This window comes from Chamaea fasciata, unplaced genomic scaffold (genome assembly GCF_029207755.1).
Source record: "Chamaea fasciata isolate MVZ Bird 193981 ecotype frontalis unplaced genomic scaffold, bChaFas1.0.hap1 SCAF_484, whole genome shotgun sequence".
Classification (NCBI taxonomy): Eukaryota; Metazoa; Chordata; class Aves; order Passeriformes; family Sylviidae; genus Chamaea; species Chamaea fasciata.
In genome coordinates, this window is record NW_027094569.1 from 35,620 (window position 1) to 53,880 (window position 18,261).

The 18,261-nt window shown below is 65.2% G+C and overlaps 4 protein-coding genes across 8 annotated transcripts; 3 read left to right on the forward strand and 1 right to left on the reverse strand.

Annotated features, from left to right (window-relative positions):
* Nucleotides 1-1,693: 1,693 nt before the first annotated feature.
* On the reverse strand, nucleotides 1,694-13,104 carry LOC136305559 (epithelial membrane protein 3-like). 5 transcript variants are annotated; one of them, XM_066208829.1, is made up of 6 exons: nucleotides 12,789-13,104; nucleotides 3,975-4,108; nucleotides 3,390-3,494; nucleotides 3,071-3,173; nucleotides 2,323-2,463; nucleotides 1,694-1,848 (listed from the first exon to the last, which is right to left on the reverse strand). In XM_066208829.1, the coding sequence occupies exons 1-6, from the start codon at nucleotides 12,946-12,948 to the stop codon at nucleotides 1,694-1,696; spliced, it is 798 nt and encodes a 265-aa protein (XP_066064926.1). In that variant the 5' UTR covers nucleotides 12,949-13,104. The 5 variants fall into 5 exon arrangements, with proteins under 5 accessions (XP_066064926.1, XP_066064928.1, XP_066064927.1 ...); XM_066208831.1 differs by having other exon boundaries at nucleotides 3,390-3,474; nucleotides 12,789-12,879; XM_066208830.1 differs by lacking the exon at nucleotides 12,789-13,104 and adding an exon at nucleotides 4,220-4,398.
* Nucleotides 4,639-9,993, forward strand: LOC136305560 (ras association domain-containing protein 7-like). Its single transcript, XM_066208835.1, has 8 exons — nucleotides 4,639-4,850; nucleotides 5,444-5,557; nucleotides 6,103-6,170; nucleotides 6,605-6,744; nucleotides 7,243-7,365; nucleotides 8,007-8,089; nucleotides 8,276-8,409; nucleotides 9,838-9,993. The coding sequence occupies exons 1-7, from the start codon at nucleotides 4,716-4,718 to the stop codon at nucleotides 8,345-8,347; spliced, it is 735 nt and encodes a 244-aa protein (XP_066064932.1). The 5' UTR covers nucleotides 4,639-4,715; the 3' UTR covers nucleotides 8,348-8,409; nucleotides 9,838-9,993.
* LOC136305561 (uncharacterized) lies at nucleotides 11,104-12,649 on the forward strand. The gene is made up of 3 exons (XM_066208836.1): nucleotides 11,104-11,159; nucleotides 11,252-11,324; nucleotides 12,129-12,649. The coding sequence occupies exons 1-3, from the start codon at nucleotides 11,119-11,121 to the stop codon at nucleotides 12,258-12,260; spliced, it is 246 nt and encodes an 81-aa protein (XP_066064933.1). The 5' UTR covers nucleotides 11,104-11,118; the 3' UTR covers nucleotides 12,261-12,649.
* LOC136305558 (myeloid-associated differentiation marker homolog) lies at nucleotides 12,803-14,611 on the forward strand. Its single transcript, XM_066208828.1, is given in 4 exon segments — nucleotides 12,803-12,892; nucleotides 13,693-13,893; nucleotides 13,896-14,393; nucleotides 14,396-14,611. Coding segments are annotated over 3 exon segments (864 nt in total). The 5' UTR covers nucleotides 12,803-12,892; nucleotides 13,693-13,700; the 3' UTR covers nucleotides 14,569-14,611.
* The last annotated feature ends 3,650 nt before the right edge of the window (nucleotides 14,612-18,261 follow it).

An 18,261-nucleotide genomic window follows, 5' to 3' on the forward strand; every position in this document is an offset into this window, starting at 1 on the left:
GGAGAAGGGACACCCACGCTGGCGACAGGAGCCTCGCCGTGATGGAGAGCCCCGCGCTGCGATAAGGGGAGGCGGGTGAGGGAAATGGCAGACACCCCCCCGCCATGACGGGACCCTCAGCGGGAGGGGACGGGGAATGAGGGAAGCCCCCCATGGCCAGACCCAAGAGCCGGGGGCTCACCCACCACGAGAGAGGCCCCTATTCAGGTACCGGGGGAGGTTTGGGGGGTTCTCAGGGAGGTTTTTGGGGGTCCCGAGGGGAGTTTGAGGGGTCCTCAGGGAGGTTTTGGGGGTCCCGAGGGAGGTTTGGGGGGTCCTCAGGGAGGTTTTGGGGGTCCCGACAGGGGTTTGGGGGGTCCCGAGGGGTCTCTGCCGCCTCCGTCCCCTCGCTCCCCTCAGCGCTTTCCCGCCCTTTTTCCCTTCCGCACGGCCGCTAGGGGGCGGTCGCTCACGGCGCAGGCGCTCCGCCCCTCACTCCCCGCGCGCCCGCCTCTGATTGGCCGCGTCCTCAGCGAGGCCACGCCCCCTTCCTCGTGCGGCTTTGGCAGTGCGAGGGGGCGTGGTCTATGGGGAAGGGGCGTGGCCATCGGGCGCCCTATAGAGACCTATAGCGCCCCATAGAGACCTATAGCGCCCTATAGAGACCTATAGCGCCCTATAGAGACCTACAGCGCCCTATAGGAGGCCACAGCACCTCACAGCACCCTCGTAACCCCCGCTATGGCCCCTGACAGAGCCCTCCAGTGACCTGTAGAGACCCATAACGCCTCACAGTGTCCTATAGCCCCCTACAAGGACCCATGACGCCTCCATAGTGCCCTATGGAGACCCCCAGGGCCCCACAGCAGCGCATAGCCCACAGCCCTATGGGGACCCCCACCCTCCCCATCACCCACAATGCCCTGGGGTGATCCCTGAACCCCCCCATGGAGCACCCTGATAATGACGTCATTAGCCACACTGATGACGTCATTGGTCATGTTGCCACCTGCAGTGACGTCGTTGGACACACCCATCCTGCCACTGACATAATTGGCCACATTGATGATGTAATCTGTTCTGCCCGCCTTGCTGGTGATGTCATTGGGCCACACCCACTCTGTTGATGATGTCACTGGCCACGTCAGTCCTGCCACTGGCCACCCTGGGCCTGTCAATGATGTCACTGGACACACCCATCCAGCTGATGATGTAATTGGTTGTGCTGATACTGTTGATGGCGTCAGCGAGCACACAGGCGATGACGTCATTGGCTGCACTAATTTAGTCAATAATGGCTGCCTTCGCTGGCTGTATCTGTGTCACTGATGACGTCATCGCCCACGCCAACACCACCAAAGACGTCACTGGCCATGCAGGTGACATCACTGGCCACGGCCACGCTGTAACCGCCCACATCGATGATGTCACTGGCCATGCTGATGTCATCAATTACGTCATTGGAGCGGCCCTGGTTGGGCTGGGGGGAGGGCTTGTCCAGTGGGCGTATCCCAGGTGGGCGCATCCCAGATGGGTGTGTCCAGTGGGCATATCCCAGGTGGGCGTGTCCCAGGTGGGCATGTCCCAGGTGGGTGTATCCAGTGGGCGTGTCCCAGGTGAGTGTGTCCAGTGGGCATGTCCCAGGGGGGCACATCCAGTGTGTGTGTCCAGTGGGCGTGTCCCATGTGGGCGTGTCCAGCGGGCGTGTCCCGGGTCACTCCCGTGTCCGCAGGCGCAGGTAGCCCCCCCCGCTGGCCAGCGCCAGGGCCCCGCCCAGCCCGGCCAGGGTGGGGCAGTGTCCGGCGTGGCCATCGCCGGCCCGGACAGCCCAGGCCGCAAACAGCCCCGCCCCCACCAGCGCCGCCAGCCCTGCGGGGACAGCGCGGGACACTCAGGGGACACTCGGGGGACACGGGGGGACAGCATGTGACACTCAGGGGACATGGGGACACTCAGGGGTCACGGGGACACGGGGACACAGGGGGACAGCATGGGACACTCTGGGGACACGGGGATAGCATGGGACACTCAGGGGACATGGGGGGACAGGGGGACATGTGGCCCTCAGAGAGGTCACAGGGGGGACACGGGGTGGGGGACACCCACGGCCCTCAGAGGACACCGGGGGGGACACAGGGACATTGGTGGGGGGGGGACACAGGTAAGTTTTGGGGGAACCCCAAAGTTGGGTGACACTTGGAACTTTGTGGGGAGCCTCAAGAGAGTTTGGGGGGACCCCGAGGAGTTCAGGGAGCACCCAAGGGAGTTCGGGGGCTTTGGGGGGTCCCGGGGGTTTTGGGGGGTCCCGGGGGTTTTGGGGACCCTCGTTGCGAGGTCACGGACCTGCCAGCAGTTGGGCAGCGGCCGAGGGCAGGAAGAGGCGCCCCCGGGGCCCCCCCAGCAGCTGCCAGAGGAAGAGGAGGAGGCCGAGGGCCGAGAGCAGCAGGGCGGCCACCATCAGCCCCTGCACGCCCCTCAGCAGCGCTGGGGGAGACAGAGACCCCCGGTGAGCCCCCCAAACTGAGCACAGCCCCCCCAAAAATCCCCCTGAACCTCCCTCAGCAGCGCTGGGGGGACAGAGACCCCCGGTGAGCCCCCCAAACTGAGCACAGCCCCCCCAAAAATCCCCCTGAACCTCCCTCAGCAGCGCTGGGGGGACAGAGACCCCCGGTGAGCCCCCCAAACTGAGCACAGCCCCCCCAAAAATCCCCCTGAACCTCCCTCAGCAGCGCTGGGGGGACAGAGACCCCCGGTGAGCCCCCCAAACTGAGCACAGCCCCCCCAAAAATCCCCCTGAACCTCCCTCAGCAGCGCTGGGGAGGGGAGACCCTCTGTGAGCCCCCCCCAAAACTCCCCTCAAACCCTTCTGTGCCCCCACAACAGCTCCCCCAGACCCCCCGAACCCCCCCCAGACCCCCTGAACCCCCCCCCAGACCCCCTGAACCCCCCCAGATCCCCTGAGCTCCCCCCCCAGACCCCCCGGAACTTCCCCTGTACCCCCCAGAACCTCACGCGGGGTAAAACTCACTGTGAGACCCCCCAAAACCCCTCTGTCCGACCCCCCCAGGACCCCCCCGCGCCCCCCACTCACGGCTGAGCCCGAGGCTGCTGCACTCCCACCCTTGGGAGCGGTTTTGGGGGGCGCAGTCGTACCACAGGTTCAGCGTCCGTGCGTCCGACAGCACCCACCAGCCCTGAGGGGGGGCACGGCAGGGGGGTGGGACCCCCAAAAACGCCCCCTGGAGCCCCCAAAACACCCCCGGGACACCCCAAAACACCCCTGGGACCACTAAAATACCCCTGGGACCCCCTCAACAGCCCCTGGGGACCCCCCCACACAGACACCCGGATCCCTGCTGTGGGTCACACTTTGGGATGGGGGGTCCCGCGATGGGTCAGGGGGGTCCCACCTTATCCAGGGTGGCGATGAAGAAGAGGAGGAGGATGAGGAGGTGGGAGGCGGTGACGGCGGCCGGGAGGAAATTCATGGTGGGGCTGAGGGGGGGGGGGAGGATCTGTGGGGCGGGGGGAGGGGGGGTCAGTGGGACCCGCAGCCCCCCCCCAAAAAAAACCCCCAAATGCCCCCCTGGAACTCCCCATAGCCCCCATATCCCCCCCCAAACCCCCCAGAGTCCCTCAGAGCCCCCCAACCCACCCACAGACCCCCCCTAGAGCCCCCCCAGAGTCACTCAGAGCCCCCCAACCCTCCCATAGACCCCCCCGAACACCCCCTAGAGCCCCCCAAGTCCCCCCCAGAGCCCCCCAACCCCCCATAGATCCCCTCGAACTCCCCCAAGCCCCCCGGACCCCCCCCCCCACCCTGTTCTGGGGGTCCCCGCGTGTTCCGGCAGCTCCGCTCGGTCCGCTATGGAGTGGGCGGGGCCTCGCCAGCCCCGACCACGCCCCAAACCGACCACACCCACCCCGCGGCCACGCCCACAAGCGGCCGCGCCCAATTCTCCGACCCCGCCCACGCAGACCCGCTGCCCACCCACCCCCAAATCCTGGCTTCTGATTGGTTGTTGATTTTTGGGGTGGCGCCTGATTGGCTGAAAACTTTGGCAGGCTGTGATTGGTTGGCGGATTTCTGGGTTCCCCCCCCGCCAAGGGCTCGCTGCCCGTTCATTGGCTGAGAGCAGAAAGACGGGGCTTAGGGGGTAAAAGAACAGCCTCTGATTGGCTGTTGGCACTGGGGCCGCACCCTGTTTGTGATTGGCCACAAGCCCGAACCCCACCCAACCTCTGATTGGTTGATTCGCGCTGATGTAAATGAGGAAATCCCGGATCACGCGACCACCGCCCCGCCCCTTTTTTCCCGAGTCACGTGGCCACGGCGAGACCACGCCCCCTGGCGGCGGCTCCATGGCAACGGCGGCGAGAGTCACGTGACCACGGTCAGAGCCGGGGGGGGGGGGAATTTTGGGGGTCCTGGGGGGCGGGGAATTGGGGGGGTGGGAGATTTGGGGGGCTGGGACCCCATTTCGGGGGCTGGGGGGGATTTGGGGGGACCTGGGGGTGGATTTGGGGGTCCGGGGGGGGGGACTTGGGGGACCTGAGAGGGTCATTTGAGGGGACCGGGGGGGTATTTGGGGGTAACTGTGGGGCTGAGGATGGAATCTGGGGTCCCCTCAGGGTTGGGGGGGAGGAGGGGCAGGGAAGGGGGCGTGGCGGGCGTTGTCCCCTCCCGTTGTCACCAACACAGCGGTGCCAGGAGGGGACAGCGCGACCCCGGGGCCATGGCGGGGCTCCCGCACCCGTGGGTGGGCTTGGGCGGGGGTCCCGGGCCCATAGGTGAGGGTCCCGCTGTCCCGGCCCCACAGATGGACAGGGCCCAGCGCAGGCTGGAGCTGCTGGAGGATCAACTGCAGCGGGTGAGACCCCCCCGGGACGGGGGCGGGGGTCCTGGGCCGTGGGGGGGGGGTCTCACACCCATGTGGGGGGGTTCTGAGATCATGGGCAGGGGTCTCAGACCTGGGCGGGGGTCTGGGGCCATGGCTGGGGGTCCTGGGGCCATGAGTCGGGGGGGTCCCTGACCCATATTGGGGGTCCCTGTCCCATATTGGGGGTCCCTGACCCATATTTGGGGGTCCCTGTCCCATATTGGGGGTCCCTGACCCATATTTGGGGGTCCCTGTCCCATATTGGGGGTCCCTGACCCATTTTTGGGGGTCCCTGACCCATATTTGGGGGTCCCTGTCTCATATTGGGGGTCCCTGACCCATATTTGGGGGTCCCTGTCCCATATTGGGGGTCCCTGACCCATATTTGGGGGTCCCTGTCCCATATTGGGGGTCCCTGACCCATTTTTGGGGGTCCCTGACCCATTTTTGGGGGTCCCTGACCCATATTTGGGGGGCCCTGTCCCATATTGGGGGTCCCTGACCCATATTTGGGGGTCCCTGACCCATATTGGGGGTCCCTGACCCATTTTTGGGGGTCCCTGACCCATTTTTGGGGTCCCCAGGCCGGGGCGGTCCTCGGGGGGTCCCTGGGGGTCCTGCCCCACCTGCGCCGGGAGCTGGAGGGGCTGCGAGGGGAGCGGCGGCGGCTGCGGCGCCTCCTGGGGCGGCGGCTCCAGGTGAGAGACCCCCCCAAAATTCGGGGTGAGCCCCCAAAACACCTGGGACACCTCCAGACCCCTGTGGGAGTGGGAGCGATCTGATTGGCCAGGAGAGGGATTGCCCCTGGTGACATCAGCAAGGCGGAAGGCTCTGATTGGTTGGCCAAGAGGGGGAGCCTGGGGTGGTGGAGGGCTCTGATTGGCCAGGAAATGGATCCCGGGGTGACAGGAGGCTCTGATTGGCTGAGGAACTGGGTCCCGGGGTGGTGGAGAGCTCTGATTGGCTGGAGAGTAGATCCCTGGGGTGACAAAGGGCTCTGATTGGCAGGGAAGTGGATCCTGGGCTGATGGAGGACTCTGATTGGTTGGGGAATCGATCTGCAGGCGGCAGCAGGCTCTGATTGGCTGGGGAAATGGATCCCGGGATGATGGGGGGCTCTGATTGGCTGGGGGGTGGATTCTGAGGTGATGGAGAGCTCTGATTGGCTGGGGAGTGGATCCCGGGGTGAAGGGGGGGGCTCTGATTGGCTGGGGAATGGACAGGGGGCTCTGATTGGCTGCAGGAGCTGGAGGAGACCCAGCGGGAGATTGAGGCCGAGCTGGAGCGAGCGACGACGACCCCGAGTGACGGGTGGGGACCCCCAAACCCCCCCGGCACCCTAAATCCCCCCCTGGAACCCCAAAATCAACCCCCGAGCCCCCCGAAAAACCCTGACACCCCAAACCCCCCCCTGGAACCCCAAAATCCTTCCCCCAGAACCCTCCCAAAAACCCCCCTTGGAACCCCCCCTAAAACCCCCTGACACCCCTAAACCCGACACCTCTAAATTTTGACACCCCCAAAACCCCCTGACAGCTCCAGACCCCTCCCGTAACCCCAAAATCCCCCCCCCCGGAGCCCCCCAAAACCCCCCTGACACCCCAAAACCCCCCTGAACCCCCTAAACCCGACACCCCCAAACCCCCCCACCTCCCCTCGACAACCCCCTGCCCCCCAAAATCCTCAAACTCCCCAAAACCTTGGGTGTCCCCCCTAAATGCCCCAAGCCGCCCGTGTCCCCCCAGGGCTCCGCCGGTGTCCCGGGGGTCGCGGGGGTCCCGGGGGGCGCAGGACGCGGCCGAGCGGGAGCGGGGCCGGCGCCGGGAGCGGGAGCGGCGCCTGCGGAGGTTCCTGGCGGCCAAGGAGAGAGCGCGGCCCCGGCCCGGTACCGGGGGCACCTGGGGGGCACCTGGGGGCACCTGGGGGTGGGAGTTTGGGGGTCTCTGTATGCCTTGAGGGGGGTTTGGGGGTCCCTGGGGGGCACCTGGGGGCACCTGGGGGGCAGCTGGGGGGGGGAGTTTGGGGGTCCCTGTATGTCTTGAGGGGGGTTTGGGGGTCCCTGGGTACCCTGGGGGCACCTGGGGGAACCTGGGGGCACCTGGGGGTGGGAGTTTGGGGGTCTCTGTATGTCTTGAGGGGGGTTTGGGGGTCCCTGGGTACCCTGGGGGGCACCTGGGGGCACCTGGGGGGGACTTTGGGGGTCCCTGGGTACCTTGGGGGCAGCTGGGGGGCAGCTGGGGGGCAGCTGGGGGTACCTGGGGGGGAGTTTGGGGGTCCCTGGGTACCCTGGGTTGGGGGTTTGGGGGTCCCTGGGTGTCTTGAGGGGGGTTTGGGGGGTCCCTGGGTGCCCCCCAGCCCCGCTCCATGGCCGTGTCCCCCCCAGCACGGCCCCGCCCGAAGCCCCCGGCGCCCCCAGACCCCCCCGAGGACCCCCTGGAGGGGCCGGGGGAGGGGCTGCAGCCCCCCGAGGAGGAGGAAGAGGAGGAAGAGGAGAGCTGGATGGACGGTGAGGAGGGACGGGGGGGATTTGGGGGGGCTCAGGACGGGTTTGGGGGGGTCCCAAAGGGGCTTCGAGGGGTCCCCAAAGGTGATTTTGGGGGGTCCTGGGGGGCTCTGAGGGGGTTTGGAGGGGTCCCAGGGTGGGTTTGGGGGGACCCGAGGGTCTCGGGGGGGGTCACATGTTGATTTTTGGGGTTCCCATGGTGGATTTTGGGGTTCAGGGGTGTCCCTGGATTTTGGGGTTCAGGGGGGTCTCGGGGGGGTCCCAGGGTGGATTTGGGGGTTCAGGGTTTTTCCAGGATGGATTTTGGGGTTCAGGGGGGTCTCGGGGGGGGTCCCAGGGTGGATTTGGGGGTTCAGGGTCTTTCCAGGATGGACTTTGGGGTTCAGGGGGGGTCTCGGGGGGGTCCCAGGGTGGATTTGGGGGTTCAGGGTCTTTCTAGGATGGATTTTGGGTTCAGGGGGGGGTCTCGGGGGGGTCCCATGGTGGATTTGGGGGTTCAGGGTCTTTCTAGGATGGACTTTGGGGTTCAGGGGGGGTCTCGGGGGGGTCCCATGGTGGATTTGGGGGTTCAGGGTCTTTCTAGGATGGATTTTGGGGTTCAGGGGGGGTCTCGGGGGGGTCCCAAATGGATTTTTGGGGCGCAGGGGAGGCCCAGACCTTCTCCCACTTCCTGCTGCTGACGGAGCAGCACCGGGAGCTGCAGGAGCTGCAGCAGCAGGTGGAGCAGGTGGGGACCCCCAAAACCCCCCCCAAAAAACCCCAAATCCCCCACAAACCCCCAAAACCCCCCAAAAAACCCCCCCAAATCCCCCACAAACCCCCAAAACCCCCCCAAAAGCCCCCCAACCCCCCCTCAATCCCCCCAAAATTCCCCAAAGACCCCCCAAATCCCCCCCAAAATCCCCCTCCCCAGCTTCGGGCAGCGGGTGGCAGCAGCGGAGACCCCCGAGGAGGTGGGGGGACCCCCGGGGGACCCCGAATTTGAGCTGCGGGAGCTGCGGGAGCAGGAGCGGCAGGGCAGGGAACAGCTGGACGAGCTGAGGGCAGGTACAGGGGGAGGGGGGACCCCCAAATTTGGGGGGGGGGGGATCGAGGGGTTGGGGGGGGGACAGAGGTTTGGGGAGGGTGTTGAAGGGGTGTTAATTTGGGTCCTGAGGGGGAAATTTGGGGTCTGGGGGGGGAAAATTTGGGGTCTTGGGGGGTTAATTTGGGATCCTGGGGGGTTAATTTGAGATCCTGGGAGTTCTTTGGGGTCTTGGGGGGTTAATTTGGGGTCCTGGGGGGTCTTTGGGGGTCCTGGGGGGTCTTTGGGGTCCTGGGGGGTTAATTTGGGGTCCTGGGGGGTCTTTGGGGTCCTGGGGGGTTAATTTGGGGTCCTGGGGGGTCTTTGGGGTCCTGGGGGGTTAATTTGGGGTCCTGGGGGGTCTTTGGGGTCCTGGGGGGTCTTTGGGGTCCTGGGGGGTTAATTTGGGGTCCTGGGGGTTCTTTAGGGTCCTGGGGGGGGGGTCTTTGGGGTCCTGGGGGGTCTTTGGGGTCCTGGGGGGTTAATTTGGGCGGTCTGGGGGGTCCTGGGGGTTATTTGGGGGTCCTAGGGGGGTCTTTGGGGTCCTGGGGGGTTAATTTGGGGTCCTGGGGGGTCTTTGGGGGTCCTGGGGGGTCTTTGGGGTCCTGGGGGGTTAATTTGGGGTCCTGGGGGGTCTTTGGGGTCCTGGGGGGGTTAATTTGGGGTCCTAGGGGGGTCTTTGGGGTCCTGGGGGGTTAATTTGGGGTCCTGGGGGGTCTTTGGGGTCCTGGGGGTTAATTTGGGGTCCTGGGGGGTCTTTGGGGTCCTGGGGGGTTAATTTGAGATCCTGGAGGTCTTTGGGGTCCTGGGGGGTTAATTTGGGGTCCTGGGGGGTCTTTGGGGTCCTGGGGGGTCTTTGGGGTCCTGGGGGGTTAATTTGGGGTCCTGGGGGGTCTTTGGGGTCCTGGGGGGTTAATTTGGGGTCCTAGGGGGGTCTTTGGGGTCCTGGGGGGTTAATTTGGGGTCCTAGGGGGGTATTTGGGGTCCTGGGGGGTTAATTTGGGGTCCTGGGGGGTTAATTTGGGGTCCTGGGGGGTCTTTGGGGTCCTGGGGGGTTAATTTGGGGTCCTGGGGGGTCTTTGGGGTCCTGGGGGTCTTTGGGGTCCTGGGGGGTTAATTTGGGGTCCTGGGGCGTTAATTTGGGGTCCTGGGGGTTCTTTAGGGTCCTGGGGGGGGGGTCTTTGGGGTCCTGGGGGGTTAATTTGGGGTCCTAGGGGGTATTTGGGGTCCGGGGGGTTAATTTGGGGTCCTGGGGGGTCTTTGGGGTCCTGGGCGGTATTTGGGGGTCCCGAGGGGCAGTTAGGGTTGGGGGGGTGCTCTGTGACTCTGGGGGCACACCCAGGTTTTGGGGGGGTGCGCCCTGATTTTGGGGGGACCCCACGTGTCGTGGTCCCCCCCCCTCCCCCCCCCAGGGCTGGAGGAGCTGCTGGCCCAGCTGGGGGAGGGACGGGGGGACCCCGAGGCCACCCAGGACCCCCCTTGGGACCCCCCCGGGGACCCCCCCGGGAGCTGGGACCCCCTGTGGGAGCAGCTCCGGCGCCTGGAAGTCGGGGTGACCCGGATGGCGCTGCGGGTGAGGGGCTGGGGGGCACGGGGGGGCAACTGGGGGGCAACTGGGGGGGCACTGGGAGCAGCTGGGGGGTTACTGGGAGCTCAGGAGGGTAACTGGGAGCTCTGGAGGCAACTGGGAGCTTTGGAGGTAACTGGGAGCTCGGGGGGTAACTGGGGAGCTCGGGGTGGGTAACTGGGAGCTCTGGGGGGGTAACTGGGAGTTTTGGGGGGGCATTGGGAGCTCGGGAGGGGGGTAACTGGGAGCTCTGGGGGGGCATTGGGAGCTCGGGGGGGTAACTGGGAGCTCGGGGGGGTAACTGGGAGCTCTGGGGGGGCACTGGGAGCTCTGGGGGGTAACTGGGAGCTCGGGGGGTGTAACTGGAAGCTCGGGGGGGGGTAACTGGGAGCTCGGGGGGGTAACTGGGAGCTCTGGGGGGGTAACTGAGAGCTCGGGGGGTAACTGGGAGCTCGGGGGGTAACTGGGAGCTCGGGGGGGTAACTGGGAGCTCTGGGGGGGCACTGGGAGCTCGGGGGGGTAACTGGGAGCTCTGGGGGGGCACTGGGAGCTCGGGGGGGTAAATGGGAGCTCTGGGGGTAACTGGGAGCTCGGGGGGGTAACTGGGAGCTCTGGGGGGGCACTGGGAGCTCGGGGGGGTAAATGGGAGCTCTGGGGGGGCACTGGGAGCTCGGGGGGGTAACTGGGAGCTCTGGGGGGGCACTGGGAGCTCGGGGGGGTAAATGGGAGCTCTGGGGGGGCACTGGGAGCTCGGGGGGGTAACTGGGAGCTCTGGGGGGGCACTGGGAGCTCGGGGGGGTAACTGGGAGCTCTGGGGGGGCACTGGGAGCTCGGGGGGGTAAATGGGAGCTCTGGGGGGGCACTGGGAGCTCGGGGGGGTAACTGGGAGCTCTGGGGGGGCACTGGGAGCTCGGGGGGGTAAATGGGAGCTCGGGGGGGTAACTGGGAGCTCTGGGGGTAACTGGGAGCTCGGGGGGTTTGGGGGGTTCTGGGGGCCAATTTTGGGTTTGGAGATTTTGGGGGTTCATTGTGGGGTTCACGGTGGGAACTGGGGGGAGATTTGGGGGGGATTTTGGGGTCCCCCCCTCACTGTCCCCCCTCTCCAGGGCCGGCTGGCAGCGAGGCCATGCGGGGTCGCCCCCCCCCTCCACGGCCCCCCAGCCCCAGGTGAGACCCCCCGGGACCCCAAGGCCAGCCTGCTGCTGTCACAGCACCCATGGGGGCGTCACAGCACCCACGGGTGCCCCCACATCCCCCAGGGACCAGGAGGAGGAGGAGGAGGAGGAGAGACCCCTGAGCCCCGGAGAGCTGCGGGAGAGGGTCCTGAGAGAGGTGGGGGGAACGGGGGTGGGGGGTCCTCTGACCCGGGGGTGGGGTCCTGGGACCATGGGTGGGTGGTCTCAGATCCATGGGTGGGGTCCTGGGACCATGGGTGGGGGTCCCAGACTCATGAGTGGGAGTCTGGAGCTATGGGTGGGGGTCCTGGGACCACGGGTGGGGGGCTGAAGCTATGGGGAGGGTCCCAGACTCATGAGTGGGGGTCCCAGATCCATGGGTGGGGGTCCCAGGGCCCTGGGGTGTGGTCCCAGACTCATGGAGGGGGGTCCCAGATCCATGAGTGGGGGTCCCAGATCCATGGGTGGGGGGTTCCATATCCATGGGTGGGGGGTCCCTGATCCATGGGTGGGGGTCCCAGATCCACGGGGTGGGGGTCCCATAATCATGGGTGGGGGGTCCCATATCCATGGGTGGGGGTCCCATAATCATGGGTGGGGGGTCCCAGATCCACAGGTGGGGGTCTCATATCCATGGGTGGGGGTCCCATAATCATGGGTGGGGGTCCCATAATCATGGGTGGGGGTCTCATATCCATGGGTGGGGGTCCCATAATCATGGGTGGGGGGTCCAGATCCACAGGTGGGGGTCCCATATCCATGGGTGGGGGTCCCGTATCCATGGGTGGGGGTCCCATAATCATGGGTGGGGGTCCCAGATCCATGGGTGGGGGGTCCCTGATCCATGGGTGGGGGGGTCCCTGATCCATGGGTGGGGGTCCCATATCCATGGGTGGGGGTCCCTGACCCACGGGTGGGGGTCCTGGACCCGTGTCCCCCCCTAAGCGCCCTCCTCCCGCAGGTGCTGAGCCGCGAGGGCCCCCTCCCCACGGCCCGCCGGATCTGGGGGGGCCCCGGGACCTCCCCCCGCCCTGAGCCGCCCCCCCCCTGCGTGTTCCCGCGCCCCCACCCCGTTCCCACGGAAACCGAATAAATATTTGGGGCGGCCGCGGTTTCCGTTACCCCGGCAACGGCCAAACTTCCCAAAACAGCCCAAAACGGCCCAAAACGAGCCTCGGGGGGAGGGGCAGTGGGGCACCGCCCGTTGTCCCCCGTGTCACCCACCCACGGGCTGGGGACACACACGTGGGTGCTCCCCCCCCCCCCCACTCTGGGAACACCCCAGGGACCCCCCGGAGCCCCCCTAGGGGTGACGTCACTCCCCGGGACCCCCTGACGTCACAGCCCCGGCCACGCCCCGGTGGGCACCGCCCGCGGTGACACGGCTGGGACCGGCCGGCGGAGGGACCCGAACCGGGAGGGGCCGAACCGCTCCGGAGAGACCCGAACCCGCCCGAGGGGACCCGAACCCGCCCGAGGGGACCCGAACCCGCCCGAGGGAACCAGAACCGGGACCGGTGGAAGCTCTCTGGAGAGACCCGAACCGGAGCCTGAGGGGACCCGGACCCGCCTGCGGGAACCCAGGAACCGCTCCCGACAAACCCGCAGCGCCCCCAGTTACCGGAACGGGACCGTCCCGTCCGTAAGGAGCCGGCGCCGTCCCGTCCCGTCAGGACCCGTCCCGAACGCCCCCAAACTCCTCCGGAACAACCCGAACCCACTCGGGTGAGTGCCGGGACCCACCGCGGGGTGTTTTGGGGGGGAGAGGGAGGTGACACCATGCGGGGGATCCTGGGGTGCCCTTCCCCACCTCATCCCCTCCCCTTTGGGGGTCTCCTGTGCCCCTCCGGGGTCTCCCCCGAGGTCTGGGACCCCCCCCCACAATCACCCACAGGATCCGGGCGGTGCCCGGGCGGGGCGGGGCGACCCCAGGATGAGGCGGGAAGGGGAGGAAGGAGATTGTGCCGGGCCTTATATGGGCACAGCCCTGTCCGCCCCCGCAGGCCGGCATGGCCGGGACCCCCCGAGCGACCCCCGGGCGACCCCCGGGCTCCCCCGAAGCGGGGAATGCCCCCCCTGAACCCCCCGACTTCCTGCAGCCCTTGCGGCCCCCAAAAGGTTCTCCGTTACCTGATAGCCCGCCCCGCCCTCTCCAGCCCCCAGTATCGAAATACCCCAGCCCGTAATTCCAGCCCCCAGTCTCCCACTGATGCTCCCCAATCCCCCCCCCCCCCCAGAGCCCACCAACAACCCCAATGCCCCCCCTGAGCCCCACATCTCCCCACAGCCTCTGGGATGCCCCCTCTTCTCTCTCTGCTGTGTGCAGACCCCCAGCCCCTCAATACCCCCGGCGCGTAAAAATTTACCCCGATACCCCCCAGCCCCATTAACCCCTGATATCCCGCGTACATCCCCAGCCTCCCATATCCCCCAATACCCTGATAGCCACCCAGCGCCCCCCAGACCCCCTCGATGCCCTCCAGCCCCAACACCCCCAATCTCCCTGACCCCCCATCTCTCCACAGCCCCCAGGATGCCCCCTCCGTGCCGCCCGCCGTCCCCTCTCCGCTGCGTCCAGGCCCTCAGCGCCCTCCTGGCGCTGGCGCTGGCGGCGGCCCCCGGCTATTGGAACCCGGGCGAGGGCGACGGCTGCTTGTCCGCCTGGGCCTTGTCCTTCGTCTTCACCACCCTCCTCCTCCTCAACGACGCCTTCCGCCGCCCGCCGCCCGCCGCGACCTCCCGCTGGCGCTGGCCGCCGCCGCCGCCATGGCTTGCGCCACCGCCACCGTCCTGTGGCCGCTGGGCCACCTGCGGGGACACGAGGGCGGCCAGGGCCGCCCCCGCGCCCTCCGCGCCGCCGCCACGGCCGCCTCGGCCGTCGCCACGCTGGCCTACGCCGCCGAGGTGACCCGCGACCGGGCGCGGCCCGGCGAGGCCGCCCCGTACCTGGCCACCCCCTCGGGGCTGCTCAAGGTGGCCGAAGCCTTCCTCGCCCTCCTCCTGCTGGGGCTGTCGGCCGAGCTGGGCGCGGCGTCGGGGCCGGCGGCCTTGCGCTGGTGCCTGGGCATTTACTGCGTGTCCTTCGTGCTGGGGGTGCTGCTGGTGGGCGGCTGCCTGCTGGGCTGGGGCTGGTGCGGGTGGATGCGGGACCCCGAGGGGCTGCGCTGGGGGCTGGGGGTCTACGCGGGGCTGGGGGTGGTGGCCTACGGGGCGGCCACGGTGCTCTGGCTCTGTACAGCTTCTCGGACGACATGGGGGGCCAGCCGCGGAGACCCTACGGCTGCTCCGCCACCTGCCCCTGGGACAGGAAGGTGCTGGTGGCCGTGCTCAGCGGCCTCAACTTGGTGGCCTTCGGGGTGGATTTGGGGCAGACGGGCAGGTTGGTGCTGTTGAGGGCCTGAGGGGGCGCTCCGGGGTGAGTGGGGGGGATCCTGGGGGCAGTCAGAAGCTTGAGGGGGGGTCTGGGGTCACCCCGGGTGGGATCCGGCTGCTCTGGGGGTCTGGGCTCCTCTCCTGGGGTGGGATCAGGCTCCCAAAGGATCGTTCCGGGGGGCAGGTTTGGGGCCCTGAGAGGGTATTGGGATCCTGGTGGGGGTCTGGGCTCACCCCAGGGTGGGATCCGGCCGCTCTGGGGGTCTGGGGGCTCTCCTGGGGTGGGATCAGGCTCCTAACGGCAATCCTGGATCCTCCATAGGGCAAGATTGAGCCCCTGATGGTGGTCTGGGCTCACCCCAGGCTGGATCGGGATGCTAACGGAGGGCTGGGGTCTCCCACTGGGAGGAGATCAAGCCCCTAATGGGAATCCTGGATCCTCTCTGGGGCGGAATCTGACCCTTATCAAGGTCGGAGTTCCCTCTGGGGTGATACTGGGACCCTCGTGGGGATCCTGGTTCCTCTGTGGGGTGCGATGTAGCCCTTGATGTTGCTCTGGGGTCCCCACCAGGGTGGGGTTGGGTGCCTGAACGGGTTCTGCGACATCTGCGGGGCAGGATCTGGTGCCTGTGGGGCTCTGGGATCAAGTGCCTGAGGGATCCTTCCCGGAGGGATGTTGGGATCATAAAGGGGTCTTGGGGAGGGGGGGGACACCACTGAGGCCTTAAACTGAGGGAGATGCGTTGTCATTAAAGTGATATTTCTGCTTCTTAATGAGCCGCTGAGTGTCCGTGGGGGGCAGTGAGGAGGGGAAATGTGAGCGGGAAACGATGGGCAACATGAGGGGAGGAAGGGGTAAGGAATTTGGGGGGGAAAAAGGGGAGGGGGGGAAGAGCAGGGGTGGAAAAGGCGGGAAACGTGAGGGGGAAAGTGTGGGAGGTGTGAGGGGAAAACGGGTGGGAAACGAGAGGGAAAAAGGCAGGAAGTGTGAGGGGAAAATAGGTGGGAAACATGAGGGGACAAAAAGGGTAGAAAATCCAAGGAAAAAAAGCCAGGAAACGTGAGGAAAAAAGAGTGGGAAACCCGCGGGTAAAAATGGCAGAAAACACGAGAGGACAAAAGGGCGAGAAATGTGGGGGTAAGAATGGGGGAACTGTGCATCCCAGTTCCTCAGGTCCCCACAATGAAGAGCAGACTGTGGAATTTGCTGAGAAGCTGAAGTTCTGGGGGGCTTTTATTGAGCAAAGCGAAAAGGGGGCGAGTGAGGTCACGGGGGGACACTCCGAAAGAGGGAGTGGGACATTCCAACCTTGGGATGTTCGTGAGCGTCGAGCGGTTTCTCCAAGGTTCCTCTGGTGCCCAAGAGGTTCTGCTGAAGGTTCTTGTGGAGAGTCTGAAGCGTTCCAGAGGTTCCTGCAGGTTTCTACAAGTGTCTGTGGGGTTCTGGGGGTGTCTGCAGGGTTCTCAGGCCATCTTTGTGGTTCGAGGACTGTCCACGAGGTCCCACTGAAGGTCTCGCAGGTTCTCACTTCTGGACGTGTCTTGCTTGGCAAAACGTCTCTGTCCTGCCTTCATCATCTCGGTTCCTCTGGTCTTCCACCTCCACCTGGAGAACAGTATTTCGGCCTCCGGACATGGTGGCCGTCACCTTGACGGGGCCGGTGCTCAGCTGGGCTTCCTCCTGGGATTCCTTGAGGATGGCGAAGGGGAACATGAAGGTTTGGTTGGAGGAGGTGCAGGAGTTGCTGACCAGGCGGTCATAGGCTGCCTCCAGCTCCATCCTGTGAACCCTGTCCAGGGACAGCTCCAGGCCCGCCTCCACGGAAAATAAGTTGTGGTCGATGGGGTTGGAGAAGTAGATGGCCTGGGTGAAGGACTCGGCCTCGAAGGCCAGGAGCCCGTTACAGCCCCAGAACGAGGAGCTGTTCGTGAACTTGTAGGTGCTGGAGGAGCCGGGGGGCAGTGAAGCCTGGGGGGACTGGAGGCTGTGGCCGCTGTAGAAGTGGGGCCTGGAGAGAAGAATTTGAGGGGTGGGGTCACGGAGGGGCGGTGGGAGCACGCAGAAGTTGTCCCACCACCTCTGGGAGATGATCCCAACCCCGAAATGATCCCAGTTTGGGATGGAAATCCCACCCGAAGCTGCCCCCCCACCCTGATGTCCCCCCCCATCCTCACCTGGGGTTCCTCAGGGTGATGTTCTGGGGTGTTGTTGGAGATCTGGATCTTCACAGTGCGGCTGATTTTCGACCCCATCCTGGCTCGGGATCTCCTCACCCCCGGGCTCTCCCTGGCTCCAGACCCTTCTCCCCCCACTCCAGGATCTCCTCCTGGTGTTCTTGGCACAGCCGGGACCGTTTTCCCCCCCCCCCCCAAAACTTGAGATAAAAATGACCAAAACCAGTGGCCGAGTTCTCAGAAAACGAGAGGTTTTGCTTTCGCCGGGGGACTTCCCAAACCCGGCCTTTTCCTTCCTGTGGAATTTTGGCACCCCTTAGAGAATTCCGTGCGATTTAAACCCAAAACTTCCCTGAATTTTGTGCATCCCTGAGGTCGCCAGTCCCAGGATGTCCCTGCAAGTTTAAACCAGTTCCACTTGAGAGTTTAACCAGTTAAACCAGTTCCACTGCAGAAATAAACCAGTTAAACCTTTACCCAGTTAAAACCAGTTCCACTGGAGGGTTTAAACCAGTTAAACCAGTTCTGCTGGAGAGTTCAAACCAGTAAAACCAGTTCCATTGGAGATTTTAACCCAGTTAAACCCGTTCCAGTGGAGAAATAAACCAGTTAAAAACAGTTCCATTGGAGATTTTACCCAGTTAAACCAGTTCCCACTGGAAAGTTTAACTGGTTAAAAACAATTCCACTGCAGTAATAAACCAGTTAATCCAGTTCCACTGGACATTTTAACCAGTTAAACTGGTTCCACTGGAGAAATAAACCAGTTAAACCAGTTTCATTGGAGATTTTACCCAGTTAAGTTAAACCAGTTCCACTGGAGCGTTTAACCAGTTAAACCAGTTCCACTGGAGGGTTCCACTGGAGAAATAAACCAGTTAAACCAGTTCCACGGGGGAAACAAACCAGTTAAATCAGTTCCATTGCAGAGTCAAACCAGCAATACCAGTTACACCAGTTAAAGGTGTTAGAGAATGAAACCAGTCAAACCAGTTACACCAGTTAACCCAGTTAACCCCTTTCAGCGCCCCTCAGAGGGACCCTAGACCTGCCCCCCATGTACCTGCCCCAGGTGTGTCCCCTCCCGAGCCAGGGACATCCCGGGACTGGCGACTTCAGGATGCGCAGAATCCCGGCAGGTTTGGGGTCTATCCGCGCGGGATTGTGGGACGGTGCCAAGAGTCGAAGGGAAGGGAGGGGCCGGGTTTGGGAAAACCCCCGGCGGAAGTGGAAGCTCTCGTTTCTGAGAAATCAGCTGCTGGTTTTGGTCAGTTCAATCTGAACTTGGTTATTTCTGGGGGGGGAATCGGCCCCGGCTGTGCCGAGAACACCGGGAGGAAGACCCCGGAGTGGGGGGAGAAGGGTCTGGAGCCAGGGAGAACCCAGAGCTGAGAACGAGATCCCGGAGCTGAGGAAACCCAGGAGCTGAGGAGATCCCGAGCCAGGATGGTGTCGTTATTGCGCTGCTCTGTGGAGATCCGCATCTCCAACAACACCCGGAACATCAGCCTGAGGAAGCCCAGGTGAGGCTGGTGGGCACTGGGGGG

Excerpts from the sequence above, each read along its gene's own strand:
- LOC136305560 (XM_066208835.1), top strand. The coding sequence starts at position 4,716 with ATGGCGGGGCTCCCGCACCCGTGGGTGGGCTTGGGCGGGGGTCCCGGG. Across the intron at positions 6,745-7,242 it reads GAGAGCGCGGCCCCGGCCCG|CACGGCCCCGCCCGAAGCCC; the intron begins GTACCGGGGGCA and ends TGTCCCCCCCAG. Across the intron at positions 7,366-8,006 it reads AGAGGAGAGCTGGATGGACG|GGGAGGCCCAGACCTTCTCC; the intron begins GTGAGGAGGGAC and ends TTTGGGGCGCAG.
- LOC136305561 (XM_066208836.1), top strand. The coding sequence starts at position 11,119 with ATGCGGGGTCGCCCCCCCCCTCCACGGCCCCCCAGCCCCAG. Across the intron at positions 11,160-11,251 it reads CCACGGCCCCCCAGCCCCAG|GGACCAGGAGGAGGAGGAGG; the intron begins GTGAGACCCCCC and ends CACATCCCCCAG. Across the intron at positions 11,325-12,128 it reads GGGAGAGGGTCCTGAGAGAG|GTGCTGAGCCGCGAGGGCCC; the intron begins GTGGGGGGAACG and ends CTCCTCCCGCAG.
- LOC136305559 (XM_066208829.1), bottom strand. The coding sequence starts at position 12,948 with ATGGTGTCACCTCCCTCTCCCCCCCAAAACACCCCGCGGTGGGTCCCG. Across the intron at positions 4,109-12,788 it reads GACGGGACGGTCCCGTTCCG|CCAATGAACGGGCAGCGAGC; the intron begins GTAACTGGGGGC and ends TTCTGCTCTCAG. Across the intron at positions 2,464-3,070 it reads CAGCAGCCTCGGGCTCAGCC|CGCTGCTGAGGGGCGTGCAG; the intron begins GTGAGTGGGGGG and ends TGTCTCCCCCAG.